The sequence below is a fragment of the Punica granatum genome, chromosome 3 (assembly GCF_007655135.1).
Source record: "Punica granatum isolate Tunisia-2019 chromosome 3, ASM765513v2, whole genome shotgun sequence".
In the NCBI taxonomy this organism is placed as follows: domain Eukaryota; kingdom Viridiplantae; phylum Streptophyta; class Magnoliopsida; order Myrtales; family Lythraceae; genus Punica; species Punica granatum.
The window spans coordinates 4,222,568-4,240,338 of record NC_045129.1 but is presented as its reverse complement, the minus strand read 5'-3'; the positions used below and the strand labels follow the sequence as shown (position 1 = coordinate 4,240,338).

The 17,771-nt window shown below is 38.9% G+C and overlaps 1 protein-coding gene across 2 annotated transcripts; it reads left to right on the top strand.

Moving 5' to 3' along the window:
• The first annotated feature begins 4,872 nt into the window (after window positions 1-4,872).
• On the top strand, window positions 4,873-6,775 carry LOC116200114 (probable LRR receptor-like serine/threonine-protein kinase At4g29180). Of its 2 annotated transcripts, none has more exons than XM_031530827.1 (2): window positions 4,873-5,112; window positions 5,678-6,775. In XM_031530827.1, exons 1-2 carry the CDS (start codon window positions 5,034-5,036, stop codon window positions 6,247-6,249), a joined length of 651 nt encoding a protein of 216 aa, XP_031386687.1. In that variant the 5' UTR covers window positions 4,873-5,033; the 3' UTR covers window positions 6,250-6,775. The 2 variants fall into 2 exon arrangements, 1 of the variants encoding a protein (XP_031386687.1); XR_004155661.1 differs by lacking the exon at window positions 5,678-6,775 and adding an exon at window positions 5,221-5,660 and having other exon boundaries at window positions 4,890-5,112.
• The last annotated feature ends 10,996 nt before the right edge of the window (window positions 6,776-17,771 follow it).

Below are 17,771 nucleotides of genomic sequence, written 5' to 3'. Positions count from 1 at the left end.
AGGAAAGCTCCATCTAGCAATCGAGAGATTCCATGATCAATTCTCATTAGTGGGACTATCTATATACCCTATTATTTATCTTTGCATTATACTAGATTCTTCAGTCTCTCTTATAATCGAAAAAAGTCTTTGCATATATTTTGGGAGTGGAAACGCCATTTGATCAATCTAGAAATATTAGTCATTCTCCCAGTAAGGACCAACGCAAAGTCTTCGTCTCCTTTTGAAAGTGATTAACTTGTCATTTGTCTGTCTTTGATTAACTTGTCTTTGTAAATGTAATAGCTATCATTCGGAGAATTAGAAGCCAAAAAGAGAAAAGGTAATCAATTGACTTATGAAGAGTTAGTTATTCCGTTTCCTGTAATTTGAATGTTCTCCGCACCATCGGCATATTCCGATCCCTTGATGCAGGCTGTAGTGAAGGACTATCAAATTGAAAAACCACCCTTTACGTATAATGAGGTCTTAAAAAGATTGACAACTTCAACACTGTTATTGGGGGAGGAGGATGTGGAAAAGTTTACCTCGGAAAATTAATTGGTGGATGATACCGAAGTTGCCATGAACATTAATTTCCGTTACTCTTAATGTATATGTTCCGAGGAAGCTTCTTGCATGCTTCTTTTGCTTCTCAGTCGTCTTTTCCGTAAATTTGGGCGTGCAAATAATATAAAATCAATCTCGGACCTATATAAATTAAGATATAGTGAATAACATGATAAACGGTAATATATGTCCCCTTCCTGACAGTGACTGGAGTGCAATGGCGTGATTATTAAGGCAGTTGGTGAATATATTGGACCAATTCAAAGTCTTCGTCTCCCTTTGAAGGGGCTGTTGACAAAAGTAATTGGTGAATTATTTGATAGTTTGTGCGTGCCTGTATGCAAAGTAAATAACACTGCAAATAGTGAAGAAAATTATCTTTACTTTCTTATTCGTTCTCGGTTTGCTGCAAAATTGTTTTGGGATTACTGATAAATCTATGTGTGTGAAGTGTTGTGTGTGTGTGTTCAACCAAAAATAAAAAAGTGTTGTGTGTCTCTATATAGAATATTTATTTTAGTTACAGATGATATTAGAGTCGACTCTGACCACAACGATGCGAGATTGCAGTTTTACGTTCCACATCAGCTTTAACATTTTTGAGTGACGGGCCCCTCATTATTTTCTAAATTTTTGAAAATTAATTTTGCAAATAAATATAACTGATATGCAGTAATTCACAAAATACGTTTTCAATTTTTATTTAAATATTTAAAACGTGCACAAACCTTCTGTCTAGAACTTTTTTATTTAAATTTTTATAATATAATATAATAATATGAATTTTTAAAATTTTAATTTTGAATAAATACTTTGTAAGAAAATTTGTACAAAATATACAAGATTTTCTTAAAGTTCAAATTTTGAAATTTTCAATTTTCAATTGAAATAATATTATAGTAGATATGGTACTATAGTTTTTACTTAAATTTTACAATTCTTTAATTTGGTGGATAAAAAATATTCTTAAATTGAAAGTCTAATAGAATAGCTCAATTAATGCATGTGTTAAAAATATATATATGTACGAAGACATATTATTTATAAATTATTAATAAAATATAATATTTTATTTACATGATATATTTTGAATTTTCCAACTTTTCATGGTGTTAATACATAGTATATTTTGATTTTGTCATAGTTCAAATAATACAGTATTCTTTTTGACTTTTCAATTTTTCAAATAAATCTATTCCCTACTGCCCCACGAAACTTTCGGGCTCCTTGCACAGTGTATCTATAAGCTAGTCGTAAAGTCCGTGCGTTACATGATGCAAACTGTGTTTCTTTTTTTCTTTTTGTTAATTTATTATAGATTATACGCGTGTTTAAAACTATTATAAATTGTAATTTACAATAATTTTTTTATATTAGGTATATGACCGAAGTTGAATTAAAAATTATTTTATTTTATTCGAATCTTATTATAAAATATATTTAAAAATTAAAGAAAGATAATTTGATTAAAAATTATTAGAAAAATTAGAAAGACTAAAAAAATAAAAAAAATTCCATTTTCTGATCAATATTAGATAGAATCACAAAATTATAATATTGAATATTAAAAATTAGAAATATGCAAAATTATTTTTGAATTTTATTATTTAATGTAACTAACAATACCTCATCAAAGAATTAGAAAAAATATTCCTTTTTGTCTAGATTTACCCTAAAAAAATTTAGAAATTAAAATTTATTATTAAAATCTGTTATCATTATAAATATTTTCAAAAAAATATTTTACAGAACAATTTTTTTATAATTATTATAAAAATTAGAGAAACTAAGAGACAGAGAAAATTCCATCCAACAATCAATATTATAAAAATTAATAAATTCCAATATCTTTTACATGTCCAGTGAGCTTGTAGGGTGTTCATATGGACCGTGGGGATTAAGGGCGAAGCCCAAAACCCTTCTTATTAATACATATATATATATATGTTTATATTTATATTAAATATCAGGAAAACTCAAAATCATTTTTGAATTTAAAAATTTAAAAGTTTTTTATTTATTAAATTTTATGTAACTAATAGTATTTCATCAGAAAATTAGAAAAATATTATGTTTTCAGATTTTACTATGAAATATTTTTGAAATTTTTAAACAAAAATTTTTCTATTAAAAATTATTATAAATTTTAAAAAATCTAAAAATCTAGAAAATTCCATTAAGTAACAGAGTGTTCTAAGACTATTTGGCGAGGTCCATCATGTTCTTGCTTTCCTCTCTCTCTCTCTCTCTCTCTATATATATATATATATATGTAATCTTGTGTTCAGGGAAAGATAAGTGTTTTAGGTTTTTTTGTAATATCTTAATGTATTAATATATTTAGATAATTCATAATGAATAAAAAAAGAATTTTGCAATTGAATATTTTGCCTTATTAGACAAGTTAAATTTGAAAAATGTATATATTTATATACAAAGACGTTCTTCGAACCAATCATAGAGTTTATGAGATAGGTAAACCAATAGTAATCCCCCTCTGAGAACCGTATCAAATCATACATCACAGTATACTCGGCCTTCTAATTCTTTAAGAGGTTTATCTAAAAGATTCGTGAACTAGGAAGGCGTTTCAAATACCACACATTGTTGTATAGCATAGACAGGGAAAAGAAAAAAAAAACCCTTCCCATTACATTCCTGATGAAAAAAGACACACCATAGAAATCATGAATGGGTCATGGTTATTAATTTGTTTAGTTGATGGCTATTACTTTTTTTCGTGTATCATTTACCGATTATAAGAGAAATTTTCTTTTACCTCTAGAATTGATCATTAGTTTGGTGGTTATTATTCTCAACTAACTTGAGTTTTATTTTATTATTATCAATATATTTGGGTAAAATACTTAGATATTTTTGAATTTTCGATAATGCCTTAGATGATTTTTTTCATCATAAAAGCACGAACTTTATTTTATTTTCAAGCTTATTATATTTTCGATTGTATTTTGGATTTTTTGTAATTATTTGACGTGGCATTGCCAAGAGCAGAGGGTTTTGGACCTTTTCTGTTTAAATTTTCTATATAGTTAATTAGCTTTTGAACTTATTATTTTTTATTTTTGGGTGTCTATAGTACACGATATATTTGAGACCAAACGGAAAAAATGATTAAGAGAATATATTTTGGTAATATGGTGAGAATTAAGAGAACATAATTTGGTAATAGTAACAAATATTTTTAAAAATTTTGTTTATTATTAAAATAAAAAACTTCATTAGTAAATTAGCCAGATAAAAAAAATAGATAATATAAAGCTGAATATGCAAAGTGAAAACTATGGAGTCTATGGAGTTATACATCTTTGGCGCGGACAGCAAATAGGTCCATTGCCCCCAGTGACGGGAGTACGTGATTAAAATATGTAAGACCAACTAATATTTCAAAGTCTTGGTCTCATTTTGAACTTTCAAAGGGCTTGTTGATTGATTTATGACCATACAGTACACGGAAAAAAATATATTATTTTCTATATTCTCAGGTTGCTGTGAAGCTATTTTTTAGCAATCATGATGCGTTGTCCATATATTGATATATTGCACCCGATTTAAACTGGTGCCCCTTTATTATTTATTAAAATTTTTATTTCACTGTAGTAAATTAATGGGTCTCCCTTATAACTTGGAAAAAAAAAAAGCACTAAGGTATCAATTTTAAGCATAGACATGTATAGTTCATCTTCCACAGTAGAAGCACAACAAACATATATGTTAGCAATGATACCCAAGTCGTAAAACGAAAAAGTGGTGGTTGTCAATACAAGAGGGGATAAGAGAAACTAGAAATTTATCCGTGCATAGGACGATCTAATTTGTGCGTACTGCATTTCAACTATAATATTTTTCCTAATATGCTCATTAAATAAATTTGGAAGCAAAAGAAAAAAAAATTAAGGGTAAGAAAAATAAACAATAGAATATGAAAAAAAAGACCAAAAAAAATCATGTAATAGAATGGGGGATGGTCGAGAGAAGAAGGAAAATAAGACGAGGTTAATACATTGGACGGAAGAGAGGAAATAATGATATTAAATGGACAATATGGTCCGTCAACTCTTTCCTTTTATTTTAAATTGTATCATATTTAGATTAAGCATAAGAGGTCTTTCAATTTTTCGACCACATTCTATATATATAAGGTGGGAATTACAAAATGGGACTTTTCAGTTAAATAATAATATATGATAAGATTTTCCGAGTACGAGCATATAATTTTTTCGAACTGCCGAGGTGGAAGTGCCAATATAATAATATTATTTATTTATTTATTTTGAGGGGGAAAGAGATGTCAATATATTTAGTTCCGTCAACTGGGGCTATTTAATCGAACAGGTACAACTTAAATCTGAGCCACTGCTAGTTCATGCCTATTATACACACCCCCCATTAACTCCCCCAGTTGTTCCCCCTGTTTTCCTCCCTCTCTCTGTTCCTCGGTTCCTTTTCTAGAAAGAGAAGAAGAAATGGGAAGGATGGGAGTGTGGTTGCTTGTGGGAATGGTGGGAATGCTTATTCCGGTTCATGGCCAAGATCAAATCCCAGGTCGGTCCCTTGCCTTCCTCAGTGAATTTCCTCTGTTTCAGTTGAAAGCTGTCCATGCCTTGCTTTCTGAAGAAGCATATATAGTTGTTAATTAAATCGATTCTCCAGCCGGGAATGCTCTGAAGCAGGATTTCTTGGTATAGAAGTGCTTTCTAGGCTAGCCCCAGGAACCTGAACCAATTCCTTTCACGATGTTAAGGTACAATAATTAGTCAGTCGATGTGAACTTACTGCAAATATGGAGCCATGGGATGTGCACAACGGAATTGTTAGTATGCAGACTTTGAGGCTGAACTTATCTCATATTTTGATGTTCTTCTTATTTGATGAGGACCACAAGTGCACATCATTTTCTCTGCTTTTGTGTGTGTGCGTGTGCGTGTGTATATATATAAATATATTCATGTTGCTTGATTTGATGCGATTTTGGTTTCTATATGGTGTTTGGGGCCTCCCCTAGTGATCCAATCAATGTCATCCCCTAGATGGGACCTTATGTCTCTCCTGGAACTAGAGAATTTCCATGAATAATGATTATGTTTACTTTCTTCCTGAACTAAATTAGGTTTCATAAGTATCGACTGTGGGGCACCAAATGATTACTACGACATCGAACTCGGTATTTATTACAAGAAAGATGATGGATTTGTAGATTCTGGGGAGAACTGGCAAATTTCCACTCTCTTCATCAACGAGAACAGATGGCAACAGTCGAAAAACTTGAGATTCTTTCCTAACGGAACAAGAAATTGTTACACACTTCGACCTGAGAAAGGCAAGGGCAACACATATCTGATCCGCGCCTTATTCTTCTATGGGAATTACGACGACAAGAATCAGCAGCCCTTATTCGACTTGCACATTGGGACTGATTATTGGACCACAGTGAACACATTCAACTGGACTTATTATGAGATAATTCACGTCCCCACGACTGATAACATTCAAGTCTGCCTCATAAATACTGGAAATGGGGTGCCTTACATTTCGGCACTAGAACTGCGATTGTTGAATAGTTCAATTTACCCGCTTAATTCGGCATCACTATCGACCCGATGGCGATACGACATCGGTAGTTCAGACCCGATGGCGGTACATAGGTACGATTCAGATAATACAAAGCCTACGCATAATTAAGGATAGAAATGTATCGGAAGAGGGAACGACTAATAAGGACAAAACGATATTTTGTGATAAGTCTAATTTTCTTTCCCATGCTCATTAATAATTTTTTATTTAATGATTAAGTAGATTAGACCATTATCTTTTATCTTTCTATTCATTTTCTCATATAATTAACTTGTAATTATAATAGCCACGGACCCGTCACTCAAAAGTGTTAGTTGCTAATGAGGTCATTGGACCTTATATAAATCTCAAGCCTCCCCCTTGCACAACCAATGTGGACTCGCAAGTCGTGACAAACTTCAATTATTTTAGGCCCAGCGTCCTCAATGGGCTCTTGGGCCGGAGTCCAAAACATAACTCCCACGTATTCAGGCTCATGAGGAGCCACCTGAATTCCTACCCGCAATCCTACATGGTTGTAGGCTAGAGTCTGCTCTAATACCGATCAACGCTTGGAAAAGAAAGAGGACAAGGAGAACCATTTCATTATACTTGACCCATAGACCTCTCTTGTAACCGGAGAAAGATGAGAATGAGATATAAATTAGTTCCGAAAGTTCTAAGGATTTATCAGTATATTGAAGCATATATTTTTTTTCGGTATGTACTATGATATTTCGAAGCCAATGCGCTCCGACTATGGGTAGACCCATTAAGGGATAAAGCTATCTCTTCATGAATTCTTCTCATTCACAAGACTCAAACTCAAAACTTGTTTAAAGGTAATAAGCACCGAACCATTTAAACTAACCCACGTTGATAATTACATATATATTTAACCATATTTTCCTTTATTTTTCGTTTGTATTTTGCCTTCATTTTTAACTATACTTAAAAATTTATTATCCCATCATTTTTCTAATGAAAAAAAAACAGACCGAGGTTTTTACGAAAGTTCTTTGAGAAAAGAAATCCTTATTCTATTTTTATACATTCATACGTTATGATTTTGCATTTTAGGTGATTAAATTATCATTTTTCATACATTTAAATTAACATGTATATGCTTTATAAATAATATCTTCGCGTGCAACACACACGTGTTATCCTACTAGTAAGTCATAAAAGATGGAATAATTAGTTTTTTAAAGAGAAAAGTGTCGTAATGCAGGGATACAAGGCACCAACCATAATCAAGAATCCCCAGTTCAATTTTCACTGTGGGACCTATATGCCCCTTCATTTCACTTTATTTCTTATTATTGAACTACACTCATGAGTCCCTTTAAGATAAAAGGAATAGCCACTTTTAAATAATAATGTCAATAGATAGATAATAACGTAAATTACTTTGATTCTGAGTAAATTACTTGCACTCTTAGTAATTTACCTGATTACATTTCTTCTGGCCTTATTTCTCATTAAAAAATTTCAATGACTTAGATCTTATAATTTGCAATGTCGACGTTCCTTGCCGTTCCTTACAGTTTTTTTTTTTGAATAGATGCATCACTTATTAAAAAAAATCACCAAAAGAACTTTAAAATATTTAGAAATAAAATGAATAAAAAAATTGCCAGGAAAAAGGCAAAAATAGAAAAGGAGAAATTAATGAATGCCACTTACGCGGAGATCCCTCTGAGAAGGAATCCTCATATTGTAACAACCTGAGAATTCACGCAGAAGTAACAGAAACTTGGACAAATAACAGACCGACATCGATGCTGTTTAAAGTTAACGTAAACACGATAAAATTAATTACATTATGTTTTGTAAAAGAAGAAATAGACCTCCTATGCGAAATACTAATAACTTTGCGAAGAAGAGATCAATGGACAATACTCTGTCAATTTGCATTATTGAATAGAACTTGTACATATAGGCCAAGCACCAAAAAGAAATCCCACAAAATCTGCTATCAACTAGGAAACTATAAGTAACTAGCCTAAAATATGGTTATATACATAATGACACAAGATACTCAGAATATTCTAGATAATTCAATAATCGTAATACTCTCCCTCAAGTTGGAGCATGAGGATTCCGAACGCCCAAATTGCTGAGAAGAAAACGGTTTCTATCTCGGCCTAATGCCTTAGTGAAAATGTCCGCTAATTGATACTTCGTGGAGAGATGAGCAGTAGTGATGATGTTAGAGCGAATATGATCTCGAATGAAGTGACAGTCGATTTCAATGTGCTTGGTCCGTTCGTGAAATACCGAATTTGCAGCAATATGTAAAGCTGCCTGGTTGTCGCAAAAGAGTTTTGTAGGGCGAGATGAGAGAACACCGAGAGAGGACAAGAGACTACGCAACCAAATTACTTCACTAACTGTAGCAGCCATTGACCTGTATTCGGCTTCAGCAGAGGAACGGGAAACAGTGGTCTGTTTCTTCGTTTTCCAAGATATAGGACTACCCCCAAGAGTGATGAAATAGCCAGTCAGAGACCGCCGTGTCATTGGACAACTAGCCCAGTTAGAATCGCAGAAGGCAGAGAGCTCAAAGGAATTCGGCCGGAGAAAAATGCCTTGTCCAGGCGATTGCTTGATGTAGCGCAATATTCTAAGAGCTGCATCCCAATGATCTTGTCGAGGGTCCTGCATGAACTGAGTTAAAATCTGAACTGAATAACTAAGCTCCGGCCTTGTTATTGTTAGATAGAGAAGTCGTCCAACAAGGCAACGATAACGACCCGGATCAGAGAAAATGTCCCCTGAGTCGGACGCAAGATGATGATTTTGCTCCATAGGGAAATTAGATGGCCGTGATCCTAACATCCCACATTCAGATAGAATATCTAGGGCGTACTTGCGCTGACAGAGAAATAAGCCCGAATCATGCGAGATACCTTAATGCTGAGGAAGTATCGCAAAAGCCCTAAATCTTTAATGCGAAAACATGACTTGAGATATTCCTTGAATGAGGCACAAAGTCTGGACAAGTTTCCAGCGATGATGAGGTCATCCACATAAACAAGTACTGCAAGAAACATCGTACCCCTAGAAAAGGTAAAAAGTGAATGATCCGCTCCAGTAGCCTAAAACCAAAATTATATAAGGCGTCAGCAAGTTTAGAAAACCAGTTTCGAGATGCCTGGCGAAGCCCATATAGGGACTTATGAAGACGACAAACTTGTCTCGGTTGAGCAGAACCGAGACCAGGCGGAGGAGACATGTATACTTCTTCACATATATCACCGTGAAGAAAAGCATTATGGACATCCATTTGATGGATTTCCCATTTCTTGGTGACTGCAACAGCAAGAAAACAACGGACAGTCACAAGCTTGGCGACTGGAGCAAAAGTTTCGTGAAAATCAATCCCTTCAACTTGCATGAACCCTTTTGCCACAAGATGGGCCTTGTATCGCTCAATGGATCCGTCAGCTCACCGCTTAATCTTGTAAACCCATTTGCAACTTATGGGTTTCTTGTCCTAAGGTAACGAAGTAAGAGTCCAGGTCCCATTTAACTCAAGTGCTTGAAGCTCCTCATTCATTGCTGCCTGCCATCGAGGATCTCCAACTGCATCTCGATATGTCTGAGGCTCTGTATCAGAGTCTATAGCCGCCAAAAAGGAAACATATTTATCAGTAGCATTTGAATAAGACAAATATTGCTTTATTGGATAGGACGTACCTGAGGAGTATGACGGAACAGGTGAGTCCAAGAGTCGAGGGGGGTGATGTGTGACAGTGTGGCATATAAAGTCTTTAAGTAAAGCCGGTGCTCATCGAATGCGATCTGATCGTCGTACATGTGAAGAATTAGGCGAGCCAGAAGTAATGGACTCTACTTCAGATTTATCTGTAGATGGGCCGCCCGAACTTTCTGAAGTCAAACCAGGCCCAAGCTTAAAGGAGTCCATGGATGGAGGCTCAGGCGGAAGCGAAATCAGGTCTCGTGTCGGGCCTGGCAAAACTAGGCTGGTTGACTCCCCCTGTCCAGTAACAGATTGAAAATCTAACAGAGACGAATCCATTAAAAATGGTGTATCTTGAATTCTCATGTCCTAATCACCATTGTTCTTATTGGCGAAAGGAAATGTGTCTTCATAAAATTTGACATCTCTTGATACAAAAATTCTTCGTGACTCCATATCATAAACTCTCCATCCCTTCTTTCCATAAGGGTACCCAATAAAGACGCACTTCTTTGCTCGTGCCTTCAACTTATCTTTTGGCATCGGTCTAATTTGTGCATAACATAGGGACCCAAAAACTCGTAAATGTGAATAAGCCGGAACCTTTCCAAAAATTACTTCATAAGGACTTTTCCCTTCTAGGAGTGGTGTCGGGGTGATATTGATAAGATAGGCCGTCGTTAAAATGCATTCTCCCCAGAAGCTAACCGGAAGTGATGCCTGGATCAACAAAGCCCGTGCCACATTGAGTATATGACGGTGCTTCCTTTCCACACGCCCATTTTGCTGAGGCGTATCAATACAAGAAGTCTGATGTATAATACCGTGTTGCGAGAAGAAATCCTGCAATTCTCGAGATAAAAACTCCGCACCGTTGTCACTATGAATAATCTTTGTGACTCGATTAAATTGGTTTTTAATGAGATTGCAGAAATTAATTAAATAGCACTTAGCTCCTGATTTCTCTCGCAATAGATAGACCCACAAACCTCGGCTGAAATCATCGACGATTGTCAGAAAATAATAGGCCCCTGAATGAGACTGTGCTCTATACGGCTCCCATATATCCACATGCACTAGTTGAAATAAAAAACTAGCTTTATTCAAACTATTTGGAAAATGAGACCGAGTTTGCTTGGCCTTGTGACAGACCTCGCATTCTTTATTCACGAGTTCATCAACTGGTAGACCTCGAAACGAAACATGACGAGAAGGATGTCCAAGCCTCTGGTGCCATACATCATTCGTCTTAATAGCTGCAACTAGATTATCGTTGATCTTTGATGCCACACATTTCATATAATAAACCCCCCTCAGCGCTCACTGATTCCATCATCCTCCTAGCACGGTCCTGTAGAAGACAAAAGTCAGAAGTAAATATTATTTGACATCCCATCTCATCGGATAATTGAGACACAGAAATTAGATTGCAAGTGAAATCTGGAATCCACAATACTCCAGATAAGTTAACAATTCCGGCAAGATGCACTTTGCCGACTCTAACAGCTTGAGTTGTCTTTCCATTTGGGATGAAAACGGGCGAACTTCCAATGATTGGAGGTGCATCGATTAAGTAACTCGAGCAGCCCGTCATATGTCTAGAGGCGCCAGTATCTATAACCCATTCATTGTTGCAGGTAACAAAATCATTAAATAAGTTACTAGTTTGTATTTCGGCTTCATCATCACCGCCGTTCATCGCTAGAAGTCGATGAATCTGTTGAATTTGCGCCTCTGAAAACGGAAAAGTAATCTGGGCTTGCGGACCTCCTGAGCTGTTACTATTGGTTGTCGTCTGGACAACATGGGCTTGATTTGCACGGCCCGGCCCAACAAGCCTCCCGGGCTTCTTTCCAGTCTTGGCCCTATTCATCACGTGTGAAGACTCAATGTTGAAATAATTTATGGCAAAACAGGGCCCACAGGCCATTCCGTACAGTTAGGTCAATTCGATGCAAACCTTTTCATCTAATTGCGTCAAGCGAGAGAATGGGTGCTTATGCATTACATATACATATATTATAGCGATTCCTAATTAACTAGCTAGACATTGTCCAGATCAGAAGATGTCTCTTCATCAGGCTGAGAGAGTCTCGGCCTTCCTTTGCTGTTGCCTTTGCTGATGCCATTGATCAGGACAAATAAAATCACTGCAGGCCATTTCTCAATGGTGAAAGCTGCAGAAGTATTCACACGAATTCCAAGTTGGGGCAGACTCCTGTCAATAAAGGAGGAGAAAGACAGAGCATAGTCCACGTGGATCGCCGGTCGCGTGGGAAACCTCAAACATCAACGTCATCATATCACCACATGACTGTAACTGATCGAGAGAGGCATTTTCTGCCAAGGTTCGGGGATGGTTTCCAGCTCAGATTGGGATCCTTTGATATACACAAACTGTTTCTATGAAAAATAATCGTGAAGCCCAGGCCAATCTTTCCATGAAGCTGCATGCTCACTGCAACATAAATAATTCAATGCCAACTAAAGACTTTTTTTGGGTGAATCTAGGTAACGAATTTGAAGACTGAAAACCGAGCTTTCTGCGCTTGCACACTGATTGGCTAGGCACACCATAATAACCATACCTTATTTTAAACTACATTCTATTTAGTTTTCACCAATCTTGGTCAAGAGCAAGATCCTCGGAGCTGTGACTAGACCGGAATAAAGACTCTGAAAAGGAACATCTTGTGAACACATGATAACGTGATCCACTGTTGAGCAATGATCTTATCTTCTCAATCGGTTTTGATTAACTATTTGGTACTCTCGTTCATTAGTGTGACTTCAGAGGCATTACCGTGTTCCATAACTAATTCGCAATAGGCCACAACTTTCCACTAAAAGCAGAACGACTATGCGCTAGCCAGAGCAAAAGCTTCTTTTAAGCCTTTTTACAGGGTAAAATTAAGATAGTAGACCTGTTGTTATGACTGCAGATTTGATGGCAGCAGAGGTGAAGAAATGAGCGCTCTCTTTTCTCCCCTCCTCTCTCCCCTCCCTCCTCTCCTCTGCAAGGTCTAGCTTCTTTACGAATGGCTCCTTCACCGCCCAACTCTTTCTCACCCCAGGCTCCTCAATTGAATCATGTCATTCCAACCCAGTCCCCGTCATGTCCCCGTCTCTGACAGATCAAACAAACCATTCTAGTATGCCTGCAGAACCAGCAACATGCCCTGCCGGAGTTCACGTTCAAGCTCCTTCCTATCGCTCCAAACTGGTAGGCTGTTATCCAGGAGCCTTCGAAAACGCTTTCTGTCTGGAGCGTGGGTTACTCAAAGATGAATTAGACGATGATGTCAAGGATGACATGGAATCAGAGAAACCCGATGAGCTCTGGGTCTTACTATCCCCTGAGGACAAAAGAAATATACGAGATCCATGGAGGTCTTCCCTCATTGTCAAGCTCTTTGGTGAGGCTATGGAACTCCACTACTTCTCTCAGAGGCTCCGATCTCTCTGGAAGCCTAGTGCAGAAATGTCCTGCATCGACTTGGGCTATGGGTTTTTCTGGTTTCCTTCGCCTCCAGGGAAGATCTAACTAGAATCATCCGAGATAGGCCTTGGTTCGTGGGGAAACAATTTCTGACTATGAGGATGTGGGAGCCTCTCTTCAAGCCTTCAAAGGCTACTTTCTCCGTTGTTGCCCTCTAGGTTCGCTTGCCGGAGCTCCAATGGAATTTTACTCGGAGGCTATCCTAAAGAAAATTGGTGGACAGATAGGGCAATTACTTCATATCGACCGTAGGACAGCAATGGAGGTAAGAGCTCAGTTTGCTAGACTATGCGTTCAGGTGGATCTCACGAAGCCTCTCTCCCCGTGTGGTATGGATAGAAGGCCACTGTCAGATTATCCAATATGAGGGAATAGACCAAATCTGTTTTCAATGCTGCGTCATCGGCCACACCCAGACAAGATGTCAGAGGTTCCCAGAGCAGCAACCGAACACTGAAGCCACTCTTCTTCTTCGGACAGCTTTGATAATGAAGCAACAATGCCGGGCCTTGGATGTTGGTGACCAATATAAGAAAAAAATGCTCAAAGGGGTCATAGAACTTCGGCTCTCAGCCTCCATGCCCAATCCTCCGCTCAGGCCAGGTTGACTATGACCACAGCGAGCATGAACGGGCTCCATATCTCGGAAGCTAGACAAGGAGCAGCAGTCCAACGCCGATCACCGGCACAGGAATCTGCCATAGCTATAAGGGGAAAAGGGCTAACGCCACAACTAACGTCATTAGGACAGTCGCTGCTCTCAGGAAGGATATGCTCCCCACTATGGGAGACACGTCCAAATCCCAGCATAATGGTTATCTGCAACGTCCCCCATGTTATTCAAAATGGCATTTTGGACCGCACAAGTCCTCCAGCCCTGCTCCCTCCCTCCCTCCCCCACGAAGACCACCCCCCCCCCCAAAAAAAAACAAAAAAAGATCCTAGCATTTGTCCCTTTGACAAGCAGTGATGGACGGCGGTGCCAGCTGACAACCGAGCTACTGGGAAGAATGGTCGACAGCAGGACTCAGAGATGGTGGATAGGAGACCGAGGAGCTCTTCTCCTAATCGAAGAGACAATGGTCGACGTACAGCCAAGCTTCCTGATAGCAACCGGAGCCTAATTCCCTCCCCGGAAAGAAACAATACACGCCCTGCATCAGCCGACTCTGGGAGACGTCGAAGCCGGTCAAGATCCCCCAGTCGTAGAATACCTCCTTCATGTGACAGCACCCCGGGAGGAGCTACTTCATGGAGCCCCCAATCTCTGGAGGAAGGCCATCGGTGCAAGGATCAACGAGACAGCCCTGGGACAGAGCATCAGGTTCCCAAGACTATTTGTTCAAGCACACTCCTAGGCCACCTACCAGGACCAGACCCCGCAACTCTATAGGGCCAAGGAGTACCCAATTACCAGCACAACAACCAGCTTCCAGAACAAAAGGATGCTGCTCCTACCGACGATTCCAGTCGAAAAGCTTTGCGTCTTCGTCACGTCTTGTCTGAGGTGCATGGGGTAAGTGGTAACCTCCCTCAAGGTAACCCCGAGGCTTAGCCCTGGTATGAGCCCCGCAGTTTTCATGGATAGTGCTAGGATTGGAGACTTGAAAGAGCCACAAATATGCCGGACCCAGGCCTTTTCCATATGAACACGCTAATTTGGAATTGTCGCAGAGCTGGTACCGGAGAATTCCATAGAACGCTGTTGGACCTCATACAGCAGCCCAATCCTGACATCGTCATTCTAACAGAGGCTAGACTCTCACGCAAGAGAGCTCAACAGATTGCCAGCACCTTCCCGTTTGATGGCTTCACATCAGCACCCACAAGAGGCCATTTTGGTGGCATCTGGATGCTTTGGCAGTCAGACAGAGTGAACATGGAGCTTCTTCAACCCATGGAACGGGAGATTCATGATATTGTCCACGTCTCTTCCTCCTCCTTTTCGTCGCTACTTTCTTCTATTTATGCAAGTCCACGTCTTAGAGAACGGAAAATTTTGTGGGATAATCTGAGAACTGTAGCAGCAGATTCTGACCTTACTTGGGTAGTACTAGGTGATTTTAACGAAGTCTGCTCTACTATTGAAAGAATGGGAGGAAACAGCTATGTTCATTATTGTGCCTCCCTCTTCAACAAAATGATTACTGTTTGTGGCCTAGACGAATCGGGGTTTGTGGGTTCACGATTTACTTGGTCCAATCTTAGAGACTCCACCTCTCTCATTCAGATAGAGTTCTCGCAAATACATGCTGGAGATCAAAGTCTCCCGAAGCTCTAGTGAAGCATCTCCCGCACTCCCATTTTGATCACTGCCCTTTACTCCTCTCCTTGAACCCAGAGTCGGGGCCAAAGTTGTTGAGTCCCTTTCAACTCGAAACTATGTGGTTGTCACATGAAAGCTTCCAAGACACTGTTTTCAAATCTTGGACAACCAGTAACAACGATAATATAAAAGTTGTCACATTGTTCCAAGCCATTGCTCGTCTTTGGAACAAAACAAGTTTCAGAATGTCTTCCGACGAAAGAGGAAGTGTCAAGCTCGACTTGCAGGGATCTGAAGGAGCCTATACCTAAACCCAAATCCTTTCCTCACTCGATTAGAAGGATAGGTCAGACATGAGCATACGAAAATTCTTAATGGGGGGGGGGGTTGGGGGAGAGCTATGGTCTCTAAAAGCTCATGCCAACTGGATCACTGAGGGGGGGACCGAAATACAAAGCTTTTCCATGCCTCAACCGTTCACAAACGCAGACGTAATAAGATTCTGGGTTTTAGGAATTCTGTTGGTGAGGGGAGCTATGACCCTATGCAAATCCAAGAGATGATACAAAGCCACTTCATCTCTTTATACACCTCGAGCTTCACTGAATCGAAGTGCAATTACCCACCTGTGAGTGGGCCACAGTGGCGACGCACTTGTTCAGCAGACTGGGCTGATTCCCTTGTTGAACCCATCAGCATAGAAGAAGTCAGATTAGCAGCCCTATCTCTGTTGTTGAGAATTTTTTCAACACCCTCCACATCCCCGAAGAAATGATGCGGCATAAGACTTGGCAAGTTGGTACCTGGAGGAAAAATAAGTTATGACGACCCTATTTCGAAGGAAACGACCTCAGGAGCAAAACTCATGCCTTTGGCCATGAAATTTTGATATTTTAGGCAAATTTCATTGTTTAGAGCCTCAAACAGGCAATTTTATATTAATTAGCATACTTTTTACAATTTTAGGAAAGTTTATTTCTTTTTATACAATTTAGTTTTTTTTAAAACCCTATTTAAGCTTTGTGGGCCTGGAGGAGTTTTTTTTTTGGATTATCAATAAAAATTGGAGCTTTCGTGCTCTTTGCCCAATTCTCAGATTTGTTCGAATTGGATGCCAATTTCCTAGGAATTCGAAGAATCAACAGGTAGTAGAAGGTCGTAGTTCCGGTATTCGTGCGCGAATCAACGGTCTATGATAGATTACTTGCGTGTACACTGCGTCAGTTGGTAACAGAGCCTACGGTTTGATCTTGATCGACCATGCCACCCAGGAGGAGGGATCGTGTGGAAGATGTTCATGATCATGAAAATATGTGACATCTGGAGCAGAGGCTGGATCAGATGGATCAGAGGGATCAAAGGATGGGTCGTATGTTGGGGCAGCTAACATAGCAGATGGCTGCACTTATGGAGAATCAAAATCGGAAAAATCCTAATCCGAATTTTGACCCTGATTGAGAGGAAATCGAGTATGATTCCAATTGTGAAGAGAACGCGACTTTGTCTTCCAAAGAGGATCCGTCTGATGATGCATTTTTCGTGGCAGAAGGCAATGGAGAGCCCGATTTCGACGAGGATGATGAGAGAGATGACAAGGGTTATGACGACAACCAGAAATTCGATGAATTTGAGGGGAATGATGTGGGTCTTTTTGCTTCTGCGGAGTATGATGAGGACGACAAGGAGGCTGATGCGGTCTGGGAGGGCATCGACAAGAGAATGGACTCACGAAGAAAAGATAGAAGGGAGGCGAGGCTGAAGCAGGAAATTGAGAAGTACCGTGGCTCGAATCAACAGATGAGGACGAGGATGTCAGATGTCTCTATCGAACCAATCACTACAGCAGAGTATTTTGAGTCCGAATTTTTTTCAATCATCCGTTCTGAAGCATGGGCTAACATCGGTTTCCGATCAAGTATGAAAGATGTGTATGTTTGTGTGGATGATTTTATCTCTGGACTCCTAGGACGAATTCGAGGGCGAATTCTCTCCACCCATAGTAGAATGATGCGGCAGAAGACCTGGCAAGTCAGTATCTGGAGAAAAATAGGTTCTGACGACTCTATTTTGAAGGAAACGGCCTCAGGAACAAAACTCATGGCCTTTGGCCATGAAATTTCAATATTTTAGGCGAATTTCATCGTTTGGGGCCTCCAACATACAATTTTATGTTAATTAGG